Genomic DNA, 24,594 nt, shown 5'->3' on the forward strand with positions numbered 1-24,594 from the left:
CGACACGGGTGCGGATCTAGAGGTTGGATCCTTCGAGATGTAAATTTTTAGATTGGGGATACGGATCCTAGCATGGATACGAGTGCGAGGATCCAGCTAAAAACAATTTTAAAAAATAAAAATATCTCTAAATTATGAGAAATTTTGTGGAATACTTACGTATAGTTGGTAAAGTATAGATTTCTTTTTATTTTAGGTTGTAGGTAAGCAAAGGATAGATTTCCTAGATAAAGTATGCTATTTTCTTCAAATTTACCCTAGTGTTGGTTCTAATTTCGGGAATCAAATTGTATCTCGTCTTGAATTTTTCCGTTCATCGTGGTCAAAGTACCCAAAATTGTTTGACCAAATCTGGTGGATCCCATGCCCACACCCATACTAGTGTCGTGTCGACACAGTTGCGACACCTGAACTGCCGTGTCGGAGCAACTTCGCATAGGAGCAGTTCAGAAGCCTCTGTCCATTTTTTTTTTGTAAGTGCTGATATCAATTCAAATACAATAAGACTTTTTTCCATTTAAGTAGACTGAGAGGTTTATTGACGATTCTACTCTTAACACATGTAATATCTGTAACCTGAACGTTAGTATTTTTCTGTTGATTTAGACTATGCTCCAAAAGTGTTCCCCCCGCCGCGCTTTATTGATCAACTGGGCGGAGGGAGTAGGGCGGTCAGAGTCTTATAAATCCCGTCGTGTCACCTACCACCGCTTTTTGCAGAAATTCTGATCCAATCACAGAGTCCACTTGCCTTACCTTGAAAATACTATTCACAAACACGTGGGTTAGGAGAAGAGTGGAGAAAGATGAAATACATATTCAGAGAATGGCTAAAGATGATTCCTTACTGGAATTTTGTGCAAAGACTGCTTTTCCGACTTCCTCATTGGCAGAGGAATGATGCAAAATAGGTTTAGTTGGCAGTAATTGCATGTATATATTGTGCAAAAAGTGCATTTACTGCTTCCTTGTTGGCAAAAGAATGATTAAGATATACATAGATGAGACCTTATTGCTTTGCATGCTCCATTACAAAATAATCACGAGTAGTGATTTGGCTTGCATCTGTACGAATTACAACTGTTTAGAGCTAGCTAAAGATTTTGCGAGTCCTTTTACGGCATGACAACATGAGAACTATAGTGTTTTTTCATGTAGATATGCTTATTATTGAAGTTGGATTTCGTTGGTTGTAAAGAGTAGTTCGAAATAGATTAGCTATTAAGTTTTGGCACCAGTACTATTGATCTGTTGAGTCCCAACATCGACAATGGTATCAGAGAAGGGTCAATGCTGAGCTCGGTTGCGTGAGCTTGTGACCCAAGCGGGGGCAATAAGATGTTGGGACTCAACATGATCATTGTTGTAGTCTCTGGCAACCTTAAGTTAGGCTCAGGTTAGATCGTTTGGGCCAGATGGAAGTTCATACGAGAGTAGCTATTTAAGAGGAAAACAAGGTTAGCGTAAGTGTTCAATGATAATAGAATGTCCTTGATTACGTAGAGATAAATGGTTTGACAGTTGAAGAGTTGGGGTAACAACCTTGGATTTAATGGTAGAATACAATTAGAGGTGACAATGGGTGAATTCTTCCCATCGCCGGGAACTTGTCCTAGTAGGAGGTACTAGGTACCACTAAATTAGTCAAGGTGCAATGCAAGTTGGTGTGGATATAAAAGAAAAAGAAAAAGAAAATCGAACTTATAAGCCTTCTGATTTCTTCCAAGTAATGTTATGGAAAAAATCATTGAAATTTGGATGACCTACTATAGATTTTAAAAACAAGGTCTATCCAATAAAATATTAGGGGTTTTGCACTGATCTCACAAAATAATTGACTTATTGGTCAAATGCGTTTAGAAAGAGCCTATTCCCTGCTTTGAACTTTCTATGTATGTCAAATGTGTTGCTGGTCGAAAATTTCGCAATCAAAATACTCATAACATCTTATTAATGCTTTGCCTTTTCATAAAAAAAAAACAAAAAAAATTAATGCTTTGCCTTGTCAAAAAGAATCTTATCAATTCTACGGTCTAAATTGGATTCCTTTTTTTGAAATGGTTTACTAATGGATGATGTCCTTTTAAGGAGCCATTAAATTTGATAAATTCTAGAAAAGGGCATGCCATGTGATATGAAGCGAAAAAAGAGGCTTACAATGTGATGGATTAGAGCTTGTAGTCTTAATTCCAGCACTTTAAGATGGAAATAAGAGGATGAGTCGGTCTCCCTCCGATTTCCTTTTTTAGTGGCCAGAGTGGTATCAAATTCTGAACCTAATGAGATGGAGTTTTTGATTAAATGATTAGATCATTTGAAGCTTTTGTGATGTATCTTAATCATGGCACAGTTGGTTTTTGTTGAACGGGATTGAACTTAGTATTTTTTTCATTTGTTTTTCTTGAAGGAATCAAACAATTTGGGGTTTGGGGGTTGAGGTCTTCTTTGTTGCATCTATGAAATGGAAAGAGGATGTATTTGATCACTGATGCCTCTTCAACACCCACTGATAATGAGAATGGGGTTGATAGTACACCATTATGGAAGAAATATTTTGCTGCTGTGATATTCTTCTTGTTTATTGGCTATATATCTCATTCTAGATGAGCTTTTAGACAGAGTAATCCCTGTGTGATATCACTTCTATGTGGTTAAACGGGCAGCAGAGCCCTTGTAATTTCAGATTGCTTACATGGTGCATCAGCTCTGGATCCCAACAGGAGCTTCTAACTTGTCTCCAGCAGGGAAAAAGGTCTTATGGTTAATTCTTCAATTGTTTGAATAACAGCTGGGACAAGCTTTAAGCACAAGGCCAGATATATTACCGAAAGTGTATTGTCAAGAACTTGCAAAGTTGCAGGTAAACTTAATGCTTCAATGGTGCTGTTAGGGTCATCTCCTAACTTACTATTTCATTTATTTTTGCTCTGTCCCAAGCATGTATCATCTTTTAATATTGTATTACACAAAAGATATGCTGGACCTCACACTTTCATTCAAAAGAAAGTTTCAATTCTTAATTTGACTTTTACGTGTACTCTGTAAAAACCTTAAAAAATCTGGCCTTATTGCTTACTCAAATTGGGAGAAATGAAGTGTTGTACCCTTGAAAACTGGATAGACTTCTCAACAGAATGTATTATTCTTCAATTTGTCATTCACATCTTGCCAGGATCAAATCCCCCCATTTCCAACTCATGTTGCAAGAAGATCTATCGAGTCCCAATTGGGTGTTGGCGTTTCACAAGTATTTGCTGACATTAGCAAGGAGCCAATTGCCGCAGCATCTCTGGGGCAAGTATATAAAGGTTAGAGCTTGAAATTTTTTGTGATTCTCTGCCACTCTCTATGAGTGGTTCTCTAACTGCTAGTTCTATGGCGTTTCATTACTTCTCACTTGCTTCTCCTAACCTTTTACCTTATCTTCCTTTCATGCCTTCCTTTTCCCCTTAATTTGTGTTGAAAATAAATCCACGAGGGGAATGCAACGGGTTTTGGGTTTTGGAAGAGTGAGTGCCGGGCTTCAGGGGTACACGAGCTTTTAATGTTTCTTCTTGGCTTCAAGTTTTGCAGCTCATTTGCATTCTGGAGAGCTTGTGGCTGTTAAGGTCCAGAGGCCTCATATGTCACATTTACTGACGCTTGATGCTATGTTATTTCACATGATTGGTGGCCAACTAAAAAGATTTGCAAAAGCTCGTAAGGATCTCTTAGTAGCTGTCAATGAGATGGTGAGATTCCAAATTTCCATCTTATGTTTCTGTACTTCGAAAGATGATTCTGGCAGCCAATTTGTCAGTGGGTGTGATGGGTTATACATCAAGACTGTCTTTATTTCAGAGAGTACATTACAAGTCTTTTGCTAATTCTTTGGGATAATTGTGAGATGAATTCTGATCGAGCTAATGCATGTATTAGTCAAATTTACCAGGCTCACTTGATACAGCTCAATGAAGCAGCGGCAACAGTTAACAAAATATCCTGACTAGAAACTGAACAAGTCAACCAATAGCTATTAACGAAGATGAAGAGATCTCAACGTTACTCAAGCGATGACACTATCATTTGGCCAATAGTTCTTAACCTATTTTTTTGTTTAGAGAGATTAAAATCAAAGAAAGCTGGCAAAGTTGTTAAGAATTGCTTATTGCTCAAGTTTTATGTCTCATTTCCCTATTGGTTCATTATCCTCTTATTTTCCCCATTTGCTGTAAATATGAGAACAATGTTGCGCTTTATTTAAAAGCTGTCTATTACATACTTGCTAACCCCTTAGGTTTTGCTTGAATGGATAGGTGAGACACATGTTTGAAGAAATTGACTACATCCTGGAAGCACAAAATGCTGAAAGATTTGCATCTCTTTATGCATGCAGTCGTAAGTTTCTTCCAGACATTACTGTTAGTAGTTTTGGTGATATCACAGAATTATCTTTTTTCTCTTCCATTTTTATTACTAGTTGGTACAAATGTAGATTGATTGTCATGGAATATATATAGGGTCTTGACAGGATAATGTTAAAGTCCAACTGGATATTCTAATGACCTTATTTGTCTACCATCGAAAGCTTAATGGGCTATAATTCTACCCTTCCTAATATCTAAAGAGACAGAGAGCTAATCAATCACTCTACATTTGTGCTGACTAGTCATAAGAAATGTGTAGTCAGATAGCAACTCCAGAAATTATTCTATGCTGTAAAAGTCAAACAGGACATTACTTTTTGATACGAGGAGTATGTTCCCTTGTTGATGTATTTGATTCTCACAGCAATGAGGTTTTTGTTTGCTGCGAAAATTTTCCAGTTATAGCAGATTTAGGTTATGATAAAGAAGTTGATGCCTCCTAAGGATAACCTGCAGTTAATTTAGCATAGATGCTGGTTAAATTCTCTTTGCATGGGCTTTTGGATCAATAGATTAAGGAAATCACTTTCTTTATTAAAAAAGGATGAATAGATTAAGGAAATTAGTATTAAGCAAGCATGGTACGATTAATCAAAATGGATGCGGAGTGAGGGCACTGCTGATGTTGTTTAGCATCGAAGAGAAAGTAAAGCAGAACTGGCAATGCATATAAACAAGTATAGATAAAATTGATTCCAGATTTGTACTGTTTCTTTGATAATTTCATCTTAATAGGGATCTTTGCACTTATTTACTTGACTTGATGAGTAAGACTTCGTGAATGGTCTCTCTCTATTTTGTTCTTGTTCTCTCTCATTCTTTCTGTCCTTTTTTCCTTTCTTTCATCTCCCGTCTGCTTTCCTAAGATGCGTCACTTAGAACGTGTTTCAATTGCCTTTAAGCTGGTCAAACCAACATTTAAGCTTTTTAGCTTTTTTCAGTAAAAGTGCTTAAAACAAGTTAAACACTGCTTAAAACAAGCCATAAGCTGGCAAATCCAATTTATTGCTTTTTGGCTTTAAAGCTATTTTAGTTTGACCAATAATTTTACCTTTTTATCCCTTATATTTGTTTCTAATTCCAACAATACCCTTCCTAGATTACCGTTTCCTTTTCTTTTCTTCCTCTTCCATCTCAGCGGTTAGCCTGTTTCTTTTCCTCTCTCTTATAACCTCTTCCTTTCCTCCACCTCTGAAGCCATAGATCCGAATAAACCTTCAGAAGTTTAGCAAAAACTGGAGAAAGCATGTCTAGATACTTCTAGTCACACATAGTCATAGGTATGAAGTCACACAACTAGATCGACGGAGCACAACTGGTCAACTATGTCGTTTATTTGACCAAATAAAGGAAACGAAAAGAAATGAAATATAAGAAGACCTCAACTGGCTATAAATCAGTCTCTCTCCATTGGTGCAAATTCTAGGTCTGCATAGTGTACGCTGGTTGTTTTATGGAGATGGGGGAGGAAATGGGTTTAGGGGCTGTTCGCTTTTTTACTTAAATTGCTTTGATTTTTCTATGTAGCAGTTCCTACCAACTTGGAGTATTTATATATGTATTTGACCTAAAAATTATCTCTTGTAATCAATATAGAACAGAAAGTGAACTGAAAATAAATTATTTTGTATTTGAATTAACAATCTTGGAATAATCAGCTCTTTTACAGTGATAACAACCTTAAGGATATCTCAGTACAACTCAATAGCGCTTTTTCAGTTTAAGTACTTCTATCCAAACACGTAACTTCTTATTTACAAATCTAGCTCCAGCACTTCAAAAGTGCGTCAAGTGGTTATAAGCTACTTTTTTACAGCTAATCCAAATGGGCTTTTAGTTGTAGAGTACAATGAAATAAAATCAATATTTTCAGAACCTTAAAGTAAGTGAACTTAATGCGTGTGATTTTTTTAATGCTCAGTGAATATTTCCTTAACATTGTTCACTTCAGTTTATGCTTACTTAGCTTTTCGGTTCAGATAAAGAGAAAATTGTCCCAGGGAGTGCAGCAACTGATAATGTCGCGTGTCAGAAAAATGATGGTATCAAGGTCCCTAAAATATATTGGAACTTTACTCGTAAGGAGGTGCTTACGATGGAATGGATAGATGGGATTAAGCTGACAAATGAAAGTCGTCTGAGGAAGGCAAATCTAAATAGGAGGAGACTTATTGACCATGTAAGTAGATATCTTTCTTAAACAAAAAAAAATGTTAGTTGTCTTTCTTAGTAGAGTGTATCTGCTCCTCTCCGTGCTATGCTTAAGCTTTGTGAATTGTGAAGATAACTTTGTTTTATCAGGGGTTATACTGCTCATTGAGACAGTTGCTGGAGGTGGGGTTTTTCCATGCTGATCCTCATCCTGGGAACCTTGTTGCTACTGAGGACGGAGCTCTTGCCTATTTTGATTTTGGCATGATGGGAGACATTCCACGCCATTATCGTGTTGGACTTATTAAAGTGGTTAGCTCTAATGATAAATTCTCATCATTCATGGTTGACTCTTGTGTTAAGACCTATGTTGAGCGGACTCTCTAAAATAATGCCGCACCCGTGTCGGATCCCCCAAAAATACAAAGGATCCGACACGCACCCGGCAACATTTCTGGATAGTCCGAGCAACATAGGTTAAGACTTAAGTAGGATTATTGGGCTATAGTTCTGATGCATTTCAAGTGGTCAAAGAAATTATTACGTATGTGTTTGAGTTTACGTCATCACTTTTAGCTCAAATTAATAGTGGCCAGCTTCATTAATTGTTTGCAGTTACTGACACCTGTTGCCCTTTATTTTTTCTGAATGTCTTTGAGATACTGTTTTATTGTATATCACCGTGTCCGTTGGTCCATCAATTATTTCATCTTTTAATTTGTTAGAGAATGAATAATCTTTACTTCTTTTAAGGTGGAGAAAAGACAACTTATACCTGCTCGTAGATTTTTGTTACCACTCTATTTTAAAGCTTAAGTAGTTAGAGAAGAAATAGTTCTATTAAGTTATTTTAGTTCTGTTTCTTCTACTAGATTTTCTTTTTCAAAAAGCAGTTTCTTGCAATCCATTAAAGACAATGAAGTCCTCGTGAAATCATCTTTTGGGATTTTCTTTGGGGCACCTTTTTTTTTTGGTTGGAGTGGGCTGAGCATGTACTCTTTAGATATTCCTTCTACCTAGTTTCCGTTCCTATTTTGCCTGAGCATCCTTCTTTGATTGAGATTTTCTCTGAAACGAAAGGAAGGAAAGGAGTTAATTAAATCTGTTTTCCTTGGAACACTGAAACTGATGGGACCACACTAAAGATATGTAGACTCTGTAAGGCTGGGGGACTATGTATAATAGTGAAGCATTTATTATTTTTATGCTAGTATTGCCATTATGCTTGAATGCTGTGATAGCAAATGCTTTGGGCCTCTAAATATAAATCACAGGTCTAGAGGCCTTATAACATTTTAATTTTGTTTATCCTCTCAACTTTTGCCCAAACCTTTTCTTTTAATCCCTTTTATCTTTTGAGCATCTTGGTTTCTCCCTTCTTTCCAGCCCAATTAGCTGTTTGTTGCAGTTACTCTCTGATGCATTGATGTCCCATTGCTCGTTTATTTTCTTTCATATATCTTCTCTCTCCCTTCATTTGACTTGTTTTTTCATCATTTTCTTCCTGTACTTAACTGTGTGCTCTTGCCAGTAATGATGCCCTCTAAACCTTCATTTCCCTCCACCACAAGGATTCTTGTCCTTTCCCGGACAAGAAGAAAGCTCTGCCCATTGCCTGCCTCAAATCCCATTTTAAGCCAAAACAAATATAATGATAGAAAATCAATGTCGATAATAATACAGGCTTCTCCATACAATCACAATTGAGCCCCACCATAATCTTGTAGCAAAAGGATGACGGAGTATGAATGTGTGATATTTGGCATCTGAATCTGTAGTATGTGATAAGTGCTAACCTAATCTGTTATGAGATAGAGACCTTGTAATTAAAGCATAAGCTGGGTGAAACTTTGATTTCTTGATTTCCGGTAAAAGCACAAAAAGGAAAAAAGAAACATATTAATCTATATTAGAATGAGCTAAATAAGATGAAACAAGATTTGCTAGTATCAGACCTGACCTCACAAAAGCCCAAATTCTTTTTTGACAGCATCCGATTTTGAATATAATTTGAGAAGGAACCGAGAGCATCATAAGTGAATTAATTGGGTTATGATGATAAAAGTTTGGCATGTATTGAGTTGTAAAGAGTCTTGAATGACAAGTGTCACCCTTCCCATTATTCAGGATGTGGGAACCTTACGGAACTACAATAATACAAAATGTCTACTAACTATTTGTTCCCACCGTCTCTTTTCAGAGATTTATAAGAAATTTTGTGGAATACTTGCGTAAGTGTGGATCTCTTTTTTATTCTCAAGTTGTAGATAAGTAAATGACTGATTTTCTAGATAACGTATGCTATTTTCTTCAAATTTACCTTACTTTTGGTTCTGATTTCGGGAATCAAATTGTATCTCGTCTCGAATTTTTCCATCCGTCGTGGTCAAAGTACCTAAAATTGTTTGACCAGCTCCGGTACAGATCCCATACTCACACCCATATTAGTGTCGTGTCGACGCGGGTGCGGCAACTAAATTGCCATGTCGGAGCAACTTAGGACTGCACTACAAGAGCTTTGCAATTATTTATTTATTTTTTATGCAAGAGGTTTGCTATTTCTAATATACTTATTCTGTAAGCAAAAGGTTGCATAATAAATTCATTTTTATAGTTGATACGTGCTGTGCACTGCAGCTTGTTCATTTCGTTAATCGAGACTCTATGGGTTTAGCAAATGACTTTCTTTCACTGGGATTTCTACCTGATGGAGTAGACATTCAATCTGTTTCAGACGCTTTGCAAGCGTCCTTTGGTGATGGAACCAGACAATCCCAAGATTTCCAGGTTCTAAACCTGCTCCCTCTTTGTGTGTGAGTATGTTTCTTTTTTCTCTTCTCTGGCTTCCTATTTTTTCATCTATGAATGTAAGTGTTATGGTAGAGCTGTAGAGAAAGACAAACAGTGCAATCTAGTTTATCTACGGAAAAAAAGGTAGCAATCGGGTTAAAAAAATAACCCCCCGAGAGGAGAAAATCACAAAGAGAAAGTCTTTAAAACACTACGGAGTCATTTCATTTAAAGACGAGTTATTTGGGAATTAGTAATTTTGAGATTGTAACACGGATTATCCCTTGATGGATGTCTGTGTTGATGCATTTAAGAATTAGTACATAATAATGTATTAAATGTGTTCACGTTTTAAACAAAATGGAAGTTTGTTTATTATTGTGAGGTTTTATTTTGTCATTTTAGTTATTTTAATGTGTGTGTTACTAATACCCACATACTTATTCCACATTCTACCCCACATAAAATAGTAGATAGATTCCCTCTTAACCAAGCTTCGATCAAATGGATTCGCACCTTTTATATAAAAAGGAAGCATCTCACATCTGTCTCCACACCTAAACAAGCTAGCTGGTTGGTTAGAAAGATCTTTGCTGCTAGGAATTGGTTGGCTGGTAGTGTAAGCTTAAGTGATTTGCTGGACAGTTTCACTATAGCAGGTAACTTCAGCATCAAGAGGGCTTATTGTTCTTTCCTTCCACAGTATCCAAAAGTTCCCTGGAAGAAACTGATTTTGGCTAAAGGTCTACTCCCTAGGCATCATTTTGTTGCGGCTAGTGTTGCAGAATAGACTGTCAACAGTGGATAGACTCAGGAGATGGGGTATTCAAGTTCCTACAGACTGTCTTATGTTCTTCCAATGCTGAGGAGACCCATTGACACTTGTTTTTTTTGAGTATTCTTACTCCAAATGTACCTGGCTTACATTGCTCTCATGGATGGGCATAGGTAGACAGATTGGCGACTGGGATACAGAGGTAAGATGGTTATTCTCTCAGATAAGCAATAGCAGGCCTATATTCATGGTTCTGGGTTTCCTATTTGCTGCAGCTGTGTATCATATCTGGGTAGAGAGGAACTATCGAAGATTTAAGCCGATAGAGAGGGAGAGTGGTGACAGGCTCAAAGAAATTGTCTTGCAGTTGCATATTGTGGGACAGAGCAATGCAAAATTAGAGCAGCTGAATAGATTTCCTTGTTAGTAGGTATAGCTTGCAGCTATATGAAGAGGCTGTGTCTTATACCCTTCCTAAAAGGTGCTAAGGTCTTAGCTACTGATAGCTTATGCAATCAATATCTTAAGTTTGTTTTTGACTTGGTTATTTTTGTATGATCTAGCTCTAGGGTCAAATGAGCTAGTTGTGTATATTGTTTACTTTGGTTAATTTTTTTTCAGTTTTGACCAAAAAAAGAAAAGTAGCAATGAAGTATTGTATTAATAACATTGTTTATGTGGAGATGAATCTATTTGTTAAACCAGCAAACAACCCCTATATTCCTTCTCCGTCTAGGCAGTCAACACAAGTGTGTCGTGGCCTACCAACCATTGTCTGCTCTCATATCATTTGCTCCTTAGCTTTCCATGTTGCAATCAGCTTAACAGTCATAGTCGTAACCCGACAAATCAATGCATGGTGAGCAGCTTCATCAGTTTCAAGCACTTCCTAATAAAGATATTATTTATATCCACCTTGCTTGGGAAGTAGTTTCCTAGTGCCTATTTGGTGGTTAGACTTCATTTTCCTTTGTTGCACATATACTTTTGGAGGATTATATGGATTCCTTACATTTTCTCAATCATTTGTCGAGCCATGGTGGTGACAGTCTCTATGACAAGTGTGAGAACAATGTAAAGAGACGTAGAAGGATATTTCATAATTGTGGGTTTATATCAAGGATCTACAATTAGCCGGTGATTGTTTACCATGGTCATGAACGAGCTAAAAAATCAAGATATGATTCCATGATATATGCTATTTGTAGACAGATATGTGTTTAGTGATGAGACTAGCGGGGAGTCAACCAAAAGGTTGGACTTTGGAGATGCAGTCAGAGAGTAAGATTTTTTGGATTAGTAGAAGTTGGACAAAATACATAAACTCCATGCCAGCTAGCATAAGAAGAATAAAGTAGAGCTGAGATTAGATGAGATACTTCCTATATCAATGCACTGAGAAATTTCACATTGCCAAAATTTGACTAGGTAAATTTATATTTGTTCATGAATAGTAGTTTGCGCTTGTTTGGAGGGTTTATCATAGACGATTAGGGTGTCATTGATGATACATTGCAGTGCATAAATACAACAATTAAGATATCTAGGCTTAATGCTACAGGAGAATTGTATGTGATACATGAAGATGTACACATGATTAAAAAAAGATGGTTGAAAATGGAGGAGTTAATGGAAGTGTTATGTGATAGAAGTATCCTTGTCAAAGTGAAAGCCAGTTCCTATAGCGTTGTTGCAAGATTGTCAATGTTATATATCCACATATTAGCTTCGTAAAAATGTTGTTCCGAAGTGGATGTCCCCTTGTACAAACATTAGACATGATCAGAAATGATAGTATCACGATAGCATCTTGCAGAAGGTGCAAGTAGCACACAAAAAAAATTGGTGAAGGACGCTAAGATGGTCTAGTCTTGTTCATTGTAGACCTGCATATGCATCTGTGTATACGCACAATTCCACAACGATTGAAGGTCATGAAAGTGGACAAGATAGAGTTGAAATCACAAGTTTTCTAAAAAGACCTACCATCTTTAGGATCAATGCCGACTTAATGTAAAGTAGAACACTATGGAAGCAAAAAACTCATATAGGTTATATCAGTTTGTAGGGTTTAGGCTGAGTTGTGTTAGTACACTTACACTAGGCTTGGTATTTGCCAAGACACTTTGTAGCCTGTTTAGAGATTTGTATTGCCCATAGAAAACAGAAAACTTCTAGTGTTATAGAATTTTCGTATCGGAATAAAATGAGTCCAATGGAGCAGGGTGGATATTGAGTATGTATATAGTTAACTCTAACAAGGTTGGAATTGAGGCTTGTTGATGGCATTGCCGGTTGGTGTAAACGCCTATGTACTTAGTAAAATCATTGAGGCTCTAATATTATGTGAGAGATAAGTGAGATAGAGGAAGAATGTATTTAAACACATATTAACTGGTGTGAGATACAAACCAAGTGTTACATTATTTGATGTGGGTCATTATATCGTTATACTCTATATCTCTACCAATCGTACAATCCCTGGTGGATTGGTTATAGCTGCTTGATTGGATTTCCTGAGTTGTGTGATAAACTTCCTGATATTTATCTAAGGAATATGATATGGATGCACCGTCATTTTACTATAGGATGATTTTTCCTCCAAAATTTGGTGGACCATTTGCGCAATTTTATTTTACCTCCATGGAGGCAGAGGAGTATTAGATTGTTTCATGACCTTGAAAGCTCTAAATGGCACTTCAAATGATTTCAGGGCATAATGAATCAATTGTATGATGTGATGTATGAGTTCAACTTTTCTCTTCCTCCTGACTATGCTTTGGTGATACGAGCACTTGGATCTCTTGAAGGAACAGCAAAAGCATTGGATCCAGATTTCAAAGTAGTTGAAAGTGCATATCCTTTTGTTATCGGAAGACTCTTGGTAGATCCAACTCCTGATATGAGGAGAATATTGAGAGAGCTTCTCATCCGCAATGATGGTACTATAAGGTGGAATCGGCTAGAGAGACTGGTGGGGCATTTATTTTTGTGTTTGTTGTTATACTTGTTTCTGTATGCTGTATTGAAATGTATGTTTTCTACATGTTTGATGAGCTCATTCTTCTTATAACATGTACACAGCTTTGCTTTTGCTTAATTAATTGACTCTCAAAGACCTTACTAGCTGTTGAGTTATCAATTTTTTTAATTTCTTCAAACTGCTAATAAAAACTATTATGTTTGGCTCCTAGCTTTCTGCACCTGACCATTGTTATTACGGATATACTCTTCGTCTATCACTACTTTGTTTGGAAGGTTCAAATTTGTTGCTCTTGATTTGCCGGAAGAATGAGTAATTTTTTTTTTGAATTGGTAACTATTGTATATATTAAAAACATCAGTACATAGGTTGCACTGAAAACCAAATTTACATGGAGAGGATTAGTAGATGTTCTAATTCGAGACCTAGCAAGATCCTAGTATGTCTATGATTGTCAATGTATCTTCTATGTAACTCTGTTTGCACCAAAAACAAAAAAGAAGAATACAATTGAGTTTTATCTTCTGCACTGGATTGCTTCTATCTTCAAAACATCTATTGTTCCTTTCCCTCCAAACTGTCTACCAGATACAAGCCGGGACAGTCCTCCATCTATCTCTACTAGTTGCTTCAGCTCCAGCTTCTTCCCAGCTATAAAGGACATCTTTAAGCCTGTATGGCATTGACCATGAAATACCCCTAAGACTAATAAAGATTTTCCATAGTTGGTCTGTAATCTTGCAATGTAGAAACAAATGTGTGACAGTTTCAGCATTTTCCCCGCACAGAAAACATCTTGAGCACAGAGAAATTCCCCTTTTTATGTGATTATCCTGGGTTAATGCCGCCTCCTTTGCCAGTTGCCAAGTGAAGCAAGCTACCTTGTATGGAATCTTTGTCTTCCAAATATGTTTCCAAGGCCATGGGTCCACCTGTTGATTATTATGATTCAAAATCTTATATGCATCCTTCACCCGGTATACCCCTCTGTTGTGCCTCATCCACCAAAGTGAATCAAAACCTTCCTGTAATCCTCTAAATGCTTCCAGCTCTTTGTAAAGGTCAGCTAATCTTGTTATCTCCCAGTCGTTCAACTGTCTTCTTAGAGCGATTTCCCATCTTTGATGACTCCTCATATCAGCTACGGTCTTATGCTGGTTTTGTGCTAAACCAAACATGTCGGGGTATCTTTCCTTTAAGCTTCCGTTTCCTAACCAATTATCATTCCAGAATGATGTGTTCCTTCCGTTGTTCACTCTTATGGAGGAGTGATTCTTCATTATAGGCCAAAGTTCTCTGATGGATTTCCACACACTTACTCCATATGATGTTTTGACTTTTTTTGACACCCAATTATTTTTCTCACCATACTTTGCTTTGATCACTTTGCCCCATAAAGATTGGGGTTCTTGAGAGTACTTCCATAACCATTTCATTCTAAGAGCCTTGCTATGATTCTTCAAATTTCTTATTCCTAAACCACCTTGTTTTATATCCATTGTGAGTGTCTTCCATTTAACTAAATGAAAGACCTTTTTCTCCTTATTACCTTGCCACAGGAATGATCTTCGGAGTTTGTCCAATCTCTGTAAAATGCCTGCTGGAATTGGGAACAAAGACATCATATAAGTAGGAAGTGAGTCTAATACTGAGTTGATTAGAACTAGCCTGCCCCCCAATGATAGGTATTGTGATTTCCATCTTGACAGCTTCTTCTCACACTTTTCTATGACTGAATTTCAGATTTCTTTTGATTTGGATCTTGCACCAAGAGGCATCCCAAGGTAAACAGTTGGTAGGGACCCAACTTCTCCTCCCAATATCTGTGTCAGTTGCTCCATGTTGTTAACTTCATTAATGGGAAAAATATTGCTCTTTCTCCAGTTGATGTGTAATCCTGAGACTCCCTCAAATAAGACCAAAATGATTCTTAGCAATCTAAGTTGTTCCTTTTCGGCATCACAGAAGACTAGAGTATCATCAGCATATTGGAGATGTGTGATCTCTAGATTGTTTGCCCCACTCCTGTTTACCTCAAAACCTTTAACCCATCCACTGACTTTAGCCGTTTTGATCATGTTGTTCAATCCTTCCATGGCTATAATGAATAGAAAGGGAGATAAAGGATCACCTTGTCTTAGACCTCTGTGTGAGTGGAAAAAACCTTTAGGAGATCCATTTATAAGAATGGAGAATTTTACGGCAGATATGCAAAATTTCATCCATCTATTCCATTTCTGCCCAAAACCCATTAGTTCTAACATTCTGAGTAGGAAGCTCCAATTTACATGATCATAAGCTTTCTCAATATCTAATTTGCATAAGATTCCAGGTTCCTTCTTTTTTATTCTTGAATCCACAGCTTCGTTGGCAATCAACACTGCATCTATTATTTGTCTTCCTTTGATGAAAGCCATTTGTTGAGCATCGACAATTTTCCCTACCACCCTCTTAAGTCTTTCGGTTAAGACTTTTGAGAGCAATTTGTAGAAGCTCCCTATCAGACTGATCGGTCTGAAATCTCTCAATTCTTTCGCACCTGTCTTCTTTGGAATCAAAGCTATATATGTTGCATTGAAGCTTTTCTCAAACATCTCCTGAGAATGGAAGTTGTTGAAGGCCGCCATGATGTCTTCCTTCAAAATGTCTCAGCACTTTCTGAAAAAACCTATTGTGTATCCATCCGGACCTAGGGCCTTGTCACTTGCACACATCTTCAGACAGGTCAAAACTTCTTGTTCCTCAAAGTTACTCTGTAAAAGCTCCCTTTCTGATTCAGAAATTCTTGAGCTATTTTCGAAATTGACCGTTGGTTTCCACTCTTCAGGCTCTTTGTATAACTCCTTGTAGAATTCAGTTATCTCAATCTCTATTCTGTCTGGATCCTCGACTACTTCATGTCGAATCATTAGTTGATCAATGTTGTTGTTTCTCTTGTGTGCATTTGCAGTGCGATGGAAAATTTTTGTATTCCTGTCCCCTTCTTTGAGCCACAGAGCTCTTGATTTTTGTCTCCGTACAATTTCTTCATTCTTGAGTTGTTCCTCAATCTCCATTAGAGTAGTTGCTTTCCTCACTGATTCCTCCTCTGTCAGCGCTCTTAGTTGTTGTGTTGTCTCAAAACCTGCTAGTTGACTTAGCAATTTTGTTTTTTGCATTCCCAAATTACCTTCATAAACTCTGCTCCATTCTTTTAGCTTGCCCTTGAGAGCTTTTAACTTGCAAGCTAAAATGTAATCTGGTTTTCCTGAGAATTCAAAAGATGTCCACCAGTCTCTAATTCTGTCATCAAAACCTTCCACATTCAGCCACCAATTTTCAAACTTAAAGTATGATTTAGCTTGTTCCCACGCACCACAGTATAGAGCCACAGGTGAATGGTCCGAAATCAACCTTTGTTGGATAGTTTGCTTGATGTTTCTGAAGCTTTCATCCCATTCTTCTGAAATGAGAAATCTATCAATTCTTGAAGCGGCTGTATGATTGTCCCCTTTGAACCAAGTATAGTAGCCTCCTTCAAGTCGTAGATCTATCAACTCCATATCTTCAATAAAATCCGAGAATTCCACCATCGCTTTGGACCTCCTTGAACATTCCCGTTTTTCAGAAGGGTACCTTGTAACGTTAAAATCGCCACAAACCGCCCAAGGACCTTCCATCAATCCCCTCACTGCACCAATTTCTCTCCATACTATTTTCCTTTCTATTCTACAATTTGGGGCATACACTCCTGTTATGTGACATTGAAAATTCTGTAAAAGAGCCTCGAACTTGCAAGTCAAAGTGTATGCACCAGTCTGTAACACCTCCCCTTTCCATACTCTGCAATCCCATAATAACAAAATCCCCCCTCTCGTGCCGCTAGCTTCTAAACTTGCATACCTCACCCATCTACCACCTCATATTTGACTGACTATTTTCTTAATATCCCCCTCCACTTTTGTCTCTTGCATGCATATAATGTCTGCCCTCCAGTTCTGCACTTGACTTTTTATGATCTCCCTTTTCTTCTTGTCGTTTAAACCCCTTACATTCCAAGAAATTACTTTGATCTTCATATTGAAATGATTGATAGATCTCTTCCCCTACTCCTTTTCCCGTCACTCTTGAATTTGACATCAAACGAAGTTAAACCTTTTAATTCCAGTGATCCTTTGAATCTTTGTTTCTTCACCTCCAACTCTGTCTCCACCCTTCTAACCTGTCTGCAACTGTCAATTTGCATTAACAACTCCAATGCTTCTTCTTCATGGCCTTGAAAATCTACTCCAAACATTTTCCCCAATTTGATCATATTTTGATGGACCCATAGTGTTGCGTCCATGTCTTTATCCATTAAAGGACTGTGTTGCTGAACTGTTATAGGATTCACCTCCTCGATTTCCCAATCTTGGATAGAGCTAAAGTGCTTTAGTTGTTCCAAAACTCTTCCAACTTGATCTTCCCCCATATTTGTGTTTATGCTCTGCTTCCCTGCCTTCAGTTTCAGTCTTGCTATCTTTGCTCCACCTTCTGGCTCACTGTAGCTGTTGAATGTTGCCTTTGTCATACTTTCAAGGTTTTCATTGGGGATTGGATCCCATGGAGTGGACTCTTTTGGCCCCAGGTAAGAAGGTCCTCCCATTTCCTCAATACAAGGCTTCAGCCTAATATCATCAGAAAACTCACACGAGAGATCATTAAAAATGACTTGTGCAGCCAAGTCGGAGTCATAGGATTTCAGCTCATTGTTTGTCTCTTTACTGCTCTGATTCATCGAACTCGAACCTTGTGTAAGTTGCACACTTTCCTTTCCTTTATTAGTGTTTTGCAATGTGGTGCACCCCACTTGATTGTTCAAATATCTCTCTATTTCAAAACATTGTTCGTTTTCTTGCATCTTCAGCTCATATATTGTCTGTCTTTCAGCCCAGATTAGGATGAAAAATTTGATACCATCCCTTACAATCCCAACCTCATTGGGAGTCTTTCTGCCATCACCAACAATTTTAATTCTTGCCTACTTAAGATGATTTTTGAGATCAGTTTCTTCTTCAGTAGCTATCCATCCCCCACAGAGATCTCCTATTTCTTTGAAGATCTTTTGTGACCATAGATGTAAGGGAATCCCCATGGCTCTAATCCAGCATGTTTCCTCGATTTGTGAGTTTGGAATGCATCTTATGACTCCACCATTCCAGATGAAGCTTGAACTTTTTCCAACTCAATTCTCCTTGCATAATCTGCTCCGCCATGAATCTGTTTGGAAATTCAAAAAGAAACATGTTGCATGTCATTTCATACATGTTTACTCCATATGCTTTGTTCCATGACGCACTAGCCCATCGCCTTATGTATGCTAAAGTGGGTCTCTCATTGATTTCTTTCCCAAAAAACCCGACAATGCATCTTTTTAGTAAACCAGAATCCTTGCTACCTGTCGGTTCCACAACAGAGATATCTCCATTGTTTATGCTGACCTTTGCCTCTCGAAGGGTATTGGATTGCCATTTACTCTCCTTGATTGCTTTGACATAAGGGTAGTTGTCCACCGTGATTCTAGGTGGGATTCATTTTGGGGGTCTGATGTATGAATCTTTCTATCTTAGCTGCTATGTCATTCCAACCTGCATTCAAGGCTAACTCTGGAATTATAATAACAGACTTCCCTTCTCCCTTCAGTGACAGAATGCTCATGTATCTTCCGTGAACGTTGAATTTCCTGGTACAGAAATGTTCTGTCATATGTTCCTTGCACTTCCATCGCTTCACTAAATTCATTTGATCTTTCGACGCTTCTTTAAATACAAAACAAATCCATTCCATTACCTTTCTGCCCATGGATGAACGTCTCATCATGCTGCGGCTTCTCTCCACCCATTCGAACCATACCTCTTTGTTGGAATTCCATCTGGTGATGTCAAAAGATTTGAATCCTGCGTTGAAATAAATCCGGTTGTCTCCCATATTGTACAACCCAACTGTTCAGGTTATGGAAATTATAAGGAGTATTTGATGGTCATCACAGTTGAGCTGTTGAGGTAAAAGAAACTGAATTTTGGGCCAAAACAGAGGTTTCCCGCTCCCGGAAAAATAAAAGTTGTCGGAAATCTAAAAATATTGTACCAATCTGGTCGGAATTTGCAGTAAAGGAAGCTGTCCCAAACTTTTTTTTTTTTGAAAAGCTGCCGGAATTTGGATCACGCGCCCGGCGCGTGTGGGAAAGGTCGCCGGAAAGGGCGGCGCGTGGCGGCTGCTTCGTCGGAAAAGATTCAGTGGAGTGGTCGGAATCTCGGGGGCTGTCTAATGGTGTTCATGGAAAGCTAAAAATTCTTGTACTCAGGCTCCTCGGGGAGTGTGCCTGAGAGCTAAAAAGTAGAACAGTTGTTGTGTTCCGCTCTAAAGAATGAGTAATTTTCATGACAGGAAAAATCCTGAATAAGCAAAGCCTGCATCAGCTTAGACAGAATAGAGCTTCTCAAACTGTCAAAGTATATAGAGAACTTGTTGTACAAAATCTAAATTTCTTCCCGTGCTCCTGAAATGAAAATAATAGTTGTAGGGTGAAAATTTGAAGATATTCCCTAATTTATGCTCATTATAAGAAACAAAATTGTCATCCAATTTGAAATAAAAGGCAATCGAGCAGCATCCGATGTTCTAGGATGGGGAAAGTAAATATATGTTTTGACAACAGCTTCCTTTTGTAAAATTTGTTTAGATGGCTTCGTCTCCTTTTCCTGTAACTTTGAGTTTCTGTATCAGCTTTATTCCTGAAAATACGTATTTCGTCTGAAGAAATTCATCTGCTTTAGCCAGTGTAGTTGAGGGAGGTTGGCGAGCTTGGCGTTAGCAAGTGTGTAATGGTGAGTAGGTATTTTGGTGGTTGTTTGCATGTCAGTATAGTAGGGAGGAGGTTAAATGAGGAGAAGAAATAATCTTCTAAGATTCTTTAAGACAGAATAACCAACAGCAGCTAGCTTGTGCTTTGAGGTTTAAGATCCCTTTGTGGGGAATTGCAGGTAATAAAACAGAAGCTTATGCTTTACCTGCACAGGAACCTTTGACTAGATCGAGAAAAAGGAGGTCATTTTTGTTTTTCCCTGCTGGACTCCAATATATGAGATGTGAAAACCTTATCTGGCTTTTCTAGGTCTTCTTTTCAATATGATCCTTATGAATAGAATGATGCCACGAGTACTAGGTAGAAGTTGCATTATCAAAAAAGAGTACTAGGTAGAAGTTGTCAGTTTTCTTTTTCTTTGTTAGATAAATAAAAGCAGCACTTCTGTCTAATGTGTCCAAATAGAAATTTCATTGGGTAGGACTGTAGGAAGCATTTTGCTATCAAAAGATAATCCTCAGAAGCTTGATATCTTTTCTAATACTTCAAAATCTGTAATCTGTTAGGTTGAGACTGATAAAGGTGGTGATGAGGTAGTTTAGGACTCCTGTAAATTAGATCACTCTTTTATGCGAATTGTTGAAAATGTTGTATCTTCCTGCAGATTGCAGCAATATCTCAGCAAGCTTCTGAAACAGAAGGAGAAACTCAAGAAAGTTATTCAAATCCATTGGGATCATTTGATATAAGGGCCGTAGTCTCTGCTACAGAAGATCTTCTCCAATTTATTTTATCAGACAAGGGTTCAAGGGTCCGTGTATTCCTTGTCAGGGACATAGTTAAAGCAGCTGATGTTTTCTATCAAGATGAAGTTCTAAATGATCTTCTTGATGAGAAGCTTCGTGCGAGACGTTTATTTGGATATGAGGTAAATTCTATTTATTATTTATGCTTGTCTTTAGCAACAGTACTTTTTATCAAAACAATGAAGGTGCATGTACTCTGATTTCAATATTCAAACATGACACTATTAACTCGACAGTTTAACCAACCTTCATAACTGAACTCCAAATATTCCATCTAATTTAAACAAATTACAAGGGATCCTATTAATTAAGTAATTGGAAGCAAATTTATTCCCTTCCTAGGGAAATAGCATTTTTTTCCTTTTGTGATACGCACAGATTTGCTGATTCTGTTTGTGTAATTTGCTGATTGTAAGTGGTCATATGAGATGTCAACAACAACAACAACAACCCAGTGTAATCCCATAAGTGGGGTCTGGGGAGGGTAATATGTACGCAGACCTTACCTCTACCCCGAGGGGCAGAGAGGCTGTTTCCAGGAGACCCTCGGCTCGAAGAGGCAACAAGAGACACTATATTAGTACTATCAATATACTCATAATAAAACAACATAAAATACCATAAAATCCATAACATAACATAAATACCATAAAAACAAAGTAACAGCAATATAAGAGATATAGGAAATACGAGAAAGATGTAAGGTATTGATACACAGAAGATAAAGCCCATCATCAGTAGTTGATCAATAGCATTCTAAGACTAATTCCTAACTGGCTAGTCTCACTCTAGTGCGTTGTAAAAAAGACATCACAATTTCCCCTAACCTACAACCTTAATGCTCGATCTCCACAATTCCCTAGGGCCATGTCCTCAGTAACCCTAAGTCGCGCCATATCCTGCCTGATCATCTCTCCCCAATACTTCTTAGGTCTCCCTCTACCTCTCCTCGTACCCACCACCGCCAGTCGTTCACACCTTCTCACCGGTGCATCAGTGTTCCTCCTCTGAATGTGCCCGAACCATCCGAGTCTTGCTTCCCGCATCTTGTCCTCCATGGGGGCCACCCCCACCTTCTCTCGAATATCTTCATTTCTAATCTTATCCTTCCTTGTATGCCCGCACATCCACCTCAACATCCTCATCTCTGCAACTTTCATCCTCTGGATGTGTGAGATCTTCACCGGCCAACACTCGGTCCCATACAACATAGCAGGCCTAACCACTGCCCTATAAAATTTACCTTTCAGTAACAGTGGCACTTTCTTGTCACACAGGACTCCCGTCGCTAACCTCCATTTCATCCACCCCACCCCTATACGGTGTGTGACATCCTCGTCGATCTCCCCGGACCCCTGAATAAACGACCCCAGGTACTTGAAACTACCCCTCTTAGGGATGACTTGAGAATCAAGCCTCACTTCTACTCCCGCTTCCGTCGGCTCTGCCCCAAATTTGCACTCAAGGTATTCCGTCTTCGTCCTGCTCAACCTGAAACCTTTGGACTCAAGGGTATGTCTCCAAACCTCTAACCTCTCGCTGACGCCGCGTCGTGTCTCGTCGATTAGGACTATGTCATCAGCAAATAGCATGCACCATGACACCTCCCCCTGAATATGATGCGTTATAGCATCCATCATCAGGGCAAATAGGAAAGGGCTGAATGCAGACCCTTGGTGCAACCCCGTAATAACCGGAAAATAATCTGAATCGCCTCCTGCTGTCCTAACCAGGGCAAATAGGAAAGGGCTGAATGCAGACCCTTGGTGCAACCCCGTAATAACCGGAAAATAATCTGAATCGCCTCCTGCTGTCCTAACCCGAGTCTTAGCTCCATCGTACATGTCCTTAATCGCCCTAATGTAAGCAACCGGGACCCCTTTAGCCTCTAAGCATCTCCATAAGACCTCCCTAGGAACCCTGTCGTACGCTTTCTCTAGATCGATAAACACCATGTGGAGATCCTTCTTCTTATCCCTGTATTGTTCCACCATCCTCCTAATAAGGTGGATAGCTTCTGTGGTAGATCGCCCCGGCATGAACCCGAACTGGTTGTCTGAAATAGACACCGTCCTTCGCACTCTCATTTCTACCACTCTCTCCCAGACTTTCATGGTATGACTTTGTTCATATGAGATGTCACAATTCACTAAATCTCTTGGAAATCAGTTTACTTGGTCAGCAGATGGATTGTGGTTTTCTTGTTTAATTGGTTGACACTATGAAGTCTGCATCTTAAGTTCTTGTTTTGGTACTTTATTTTCTTGTTGACACTTACTGAATTCAGTTTCTTACATGGTCAGCAGATGGATTGCGGTTTTCTTGTTTAATTGGTTGACCACTTCGCAGTCTGCATCTTAATATCTTGGATTGGTTCTTTATTTTTCTAGTGACCACTTTTGCTCTTCAGGCGTAACACAAAGCTGAGAATGATCCATCCTTCTTTTCTGCAGGAGCATGGTATTCTAGTTCGTGTGATGAGTGGGTTTCGTTCTCTAGGACGTGCAGTGAAATTGGCTCCGGATTTGTGGTCAGCAATGCTGATTCGCATGGTGGTGAAACCAGAGTTCCAGAAATTTGCTTTTGACATTGGTTCAGCGTTAACCAGTCATTTCAAGTGTCAACTTCCGGTCAGCTTTTGGATGGGTATTTCCAGGCTACTGCATAGGGTGGTTGATAAAAACGAAGCTGAAGTATCATGATGTAGCAAAGGTTGGTGCTCTCGTTTTTGTATCCATGGTTATGCCCTTGTTATTTTTCCCAGCGGATGCTTGGAATGAGAGTTTTTGAGTAGGGAATGAAAATTAACTCCAAGATTATAGAGAAATTGCAAATATTATGCCTCAAATGCGGGTTCAAGCACTCTGCCTGTTCTTCTGCGTTTGGATCTTACAGAGTATCTGCTTTCGTTTTCTGGATGGTGGGACAGAAAGAAGAGCGTCCCATCCAGCAAATGTCAATTCATTATACAAACATTAACAGGATCAAGAGGGAAAAGCACACTATACACTCCAAAAAGAGAGAACGGTCTTCAACTGCGCTATAGGCATTCTACAAATGTCAATTTCATTTTAATAACGTAATAGTATCAAGAGGATTGTATAGTTCCACCGAGGTTTCTAAGAAGTACTGCAAATTCTGCAGTGTCTCCGCACGTTGGAGTTGGTTATATAGCCTATAGCTTTGTGATAGTCTGAACTCTTGTCTGTATGGTGCATAATACACTTTTCATGTATTTCCACATCTGGTTTCTTGCCGGAGCCTGTCTTTTTCAAGTCCGAACGGTCTTGTTTCCGTGCAAAACCGAGTGCAGGATGATAAGTTCTTGTGCTAGTTTGTTTTGGTTGTTTATTTTAGGGAATCAATAATTGAGATGACACTTAAAGCAGAAGCTAATATTAAGCATCTCCACCGAAACTAAATTCAAGCTTAATTTCAGTTGAGACTAATAGTATTTTAACTGGGCAAGCAATGGTTAGAAGTCCTGAATCCGAATCCAGCAAGTCTTCCTTCATGCTCTAGGGAAACTCATCCAGGCACAACAAAGTTCCATTTTTGCTTCAGTTTCTTGCACCAAAAAGATAAAAGATAAATAAACAAAAAGTAAATTGAAGGTTTCTTACACCAAGAAGATGAAAGATAAATAAAAAAGTAAATTGAAGGTTGAGTGATGTTTTTTATCGACGCACTAATGAACTATTTTGTTGTGAATGAATAAGCTATTGATGAATTATTCAGAACTATTGATACGTGCCTTTTCCACATAAAACGAGGTTTGCTGAGTTATTGTAGCAATCCTATTTTGCATCGAAGGTCTAAAAGTATCAAGGCGACCTACTTCATTTTTTCAATTCTGTTCT

At 38.4% G+C, this 24,594-nt stretch overlaps 1 protein-coding gene across 5 annotated transcripts in view; it reads left to right on the plus strand.

Annotated features, from left to right (window-relative positions):
- LOC107774831 (uncharacterized) overlaps nucleotides 1–24,009 on the plus strand; it is a 28,931-nt gene extending 4,922 nt beyond the window's left edge. For 2 of the 5 annotated variants that reach the window (XM_075251926.1, XM_075251940.1), the window contains 10 exons: nucleotides 2,789–2,860; nucleotides 3,173–3,308; nucleotides 3,574–3,731; nucleotides 4,296–4,377; nucleotides 6,386–6,585; nucleotides 6,708–6,869; nucleotides 9,195–9,344; nucleotides 12,836–13,096; nucleotides 20,593–20,856; nucleotides 23,188–24,009. In XM_075251926.1, the coding sequence (XP_075108027.1) occupies nucleotides 2,789–2,860; nucleotides 3,173–3,308; nucleotides 3,574–3,731; nucleotides 4,296–4,377; nucleotides 6,386–6,585; nucleotides 6,708–6,869; nucleotides 9,195–9,344; nucleotides 12,836–13,096; nucleotides 20,593–20,856; nucleotides 23,188–23,436 (1,734 nt within the window). In that variant the 3' untranslated portion in view covers nucleotides 23,437–24,009. Of the gene's footprint in view, nucleotides 1–2,788; nucleotides 2,861–3,172; nucleotides 3,309–3,573; nucleotides 3,732–4,295; nucleotides 4,378–6,385; nucleotides 6,586–6,707; nucleotides 6,870–9,194; nucleotides 9,345–12,835; nucleotides 13,097–20,592; nucleotides 20,857–23,040; nucleotides 23,159–23,187 lie in introns of those variants that run through there. The other 3 variants (XM_075251933.1, XM_075251937.1, XM_075251930.1) reach the window with 3 other exon arrangements.
- Nucleotides 24,010–24,594: the final 585 nt, after the last annotated feature.

The sequence above is a fragment of the Nicotiana tabacum genome, chromosome 1 (genome assembly GCF_000715075.1).
Source record: "Nicotiana tabacum cultivar K326 chromosome 1, ASM71507v2, whole genome shotgun sequence".
Classification (NCBI taxonomy): Eukaryota; Viridiplantae; Streptophyta; class Magnoliopsida; order Solanales; family Solanaceae; genus Nicotiana; species Nicotiana tabacum.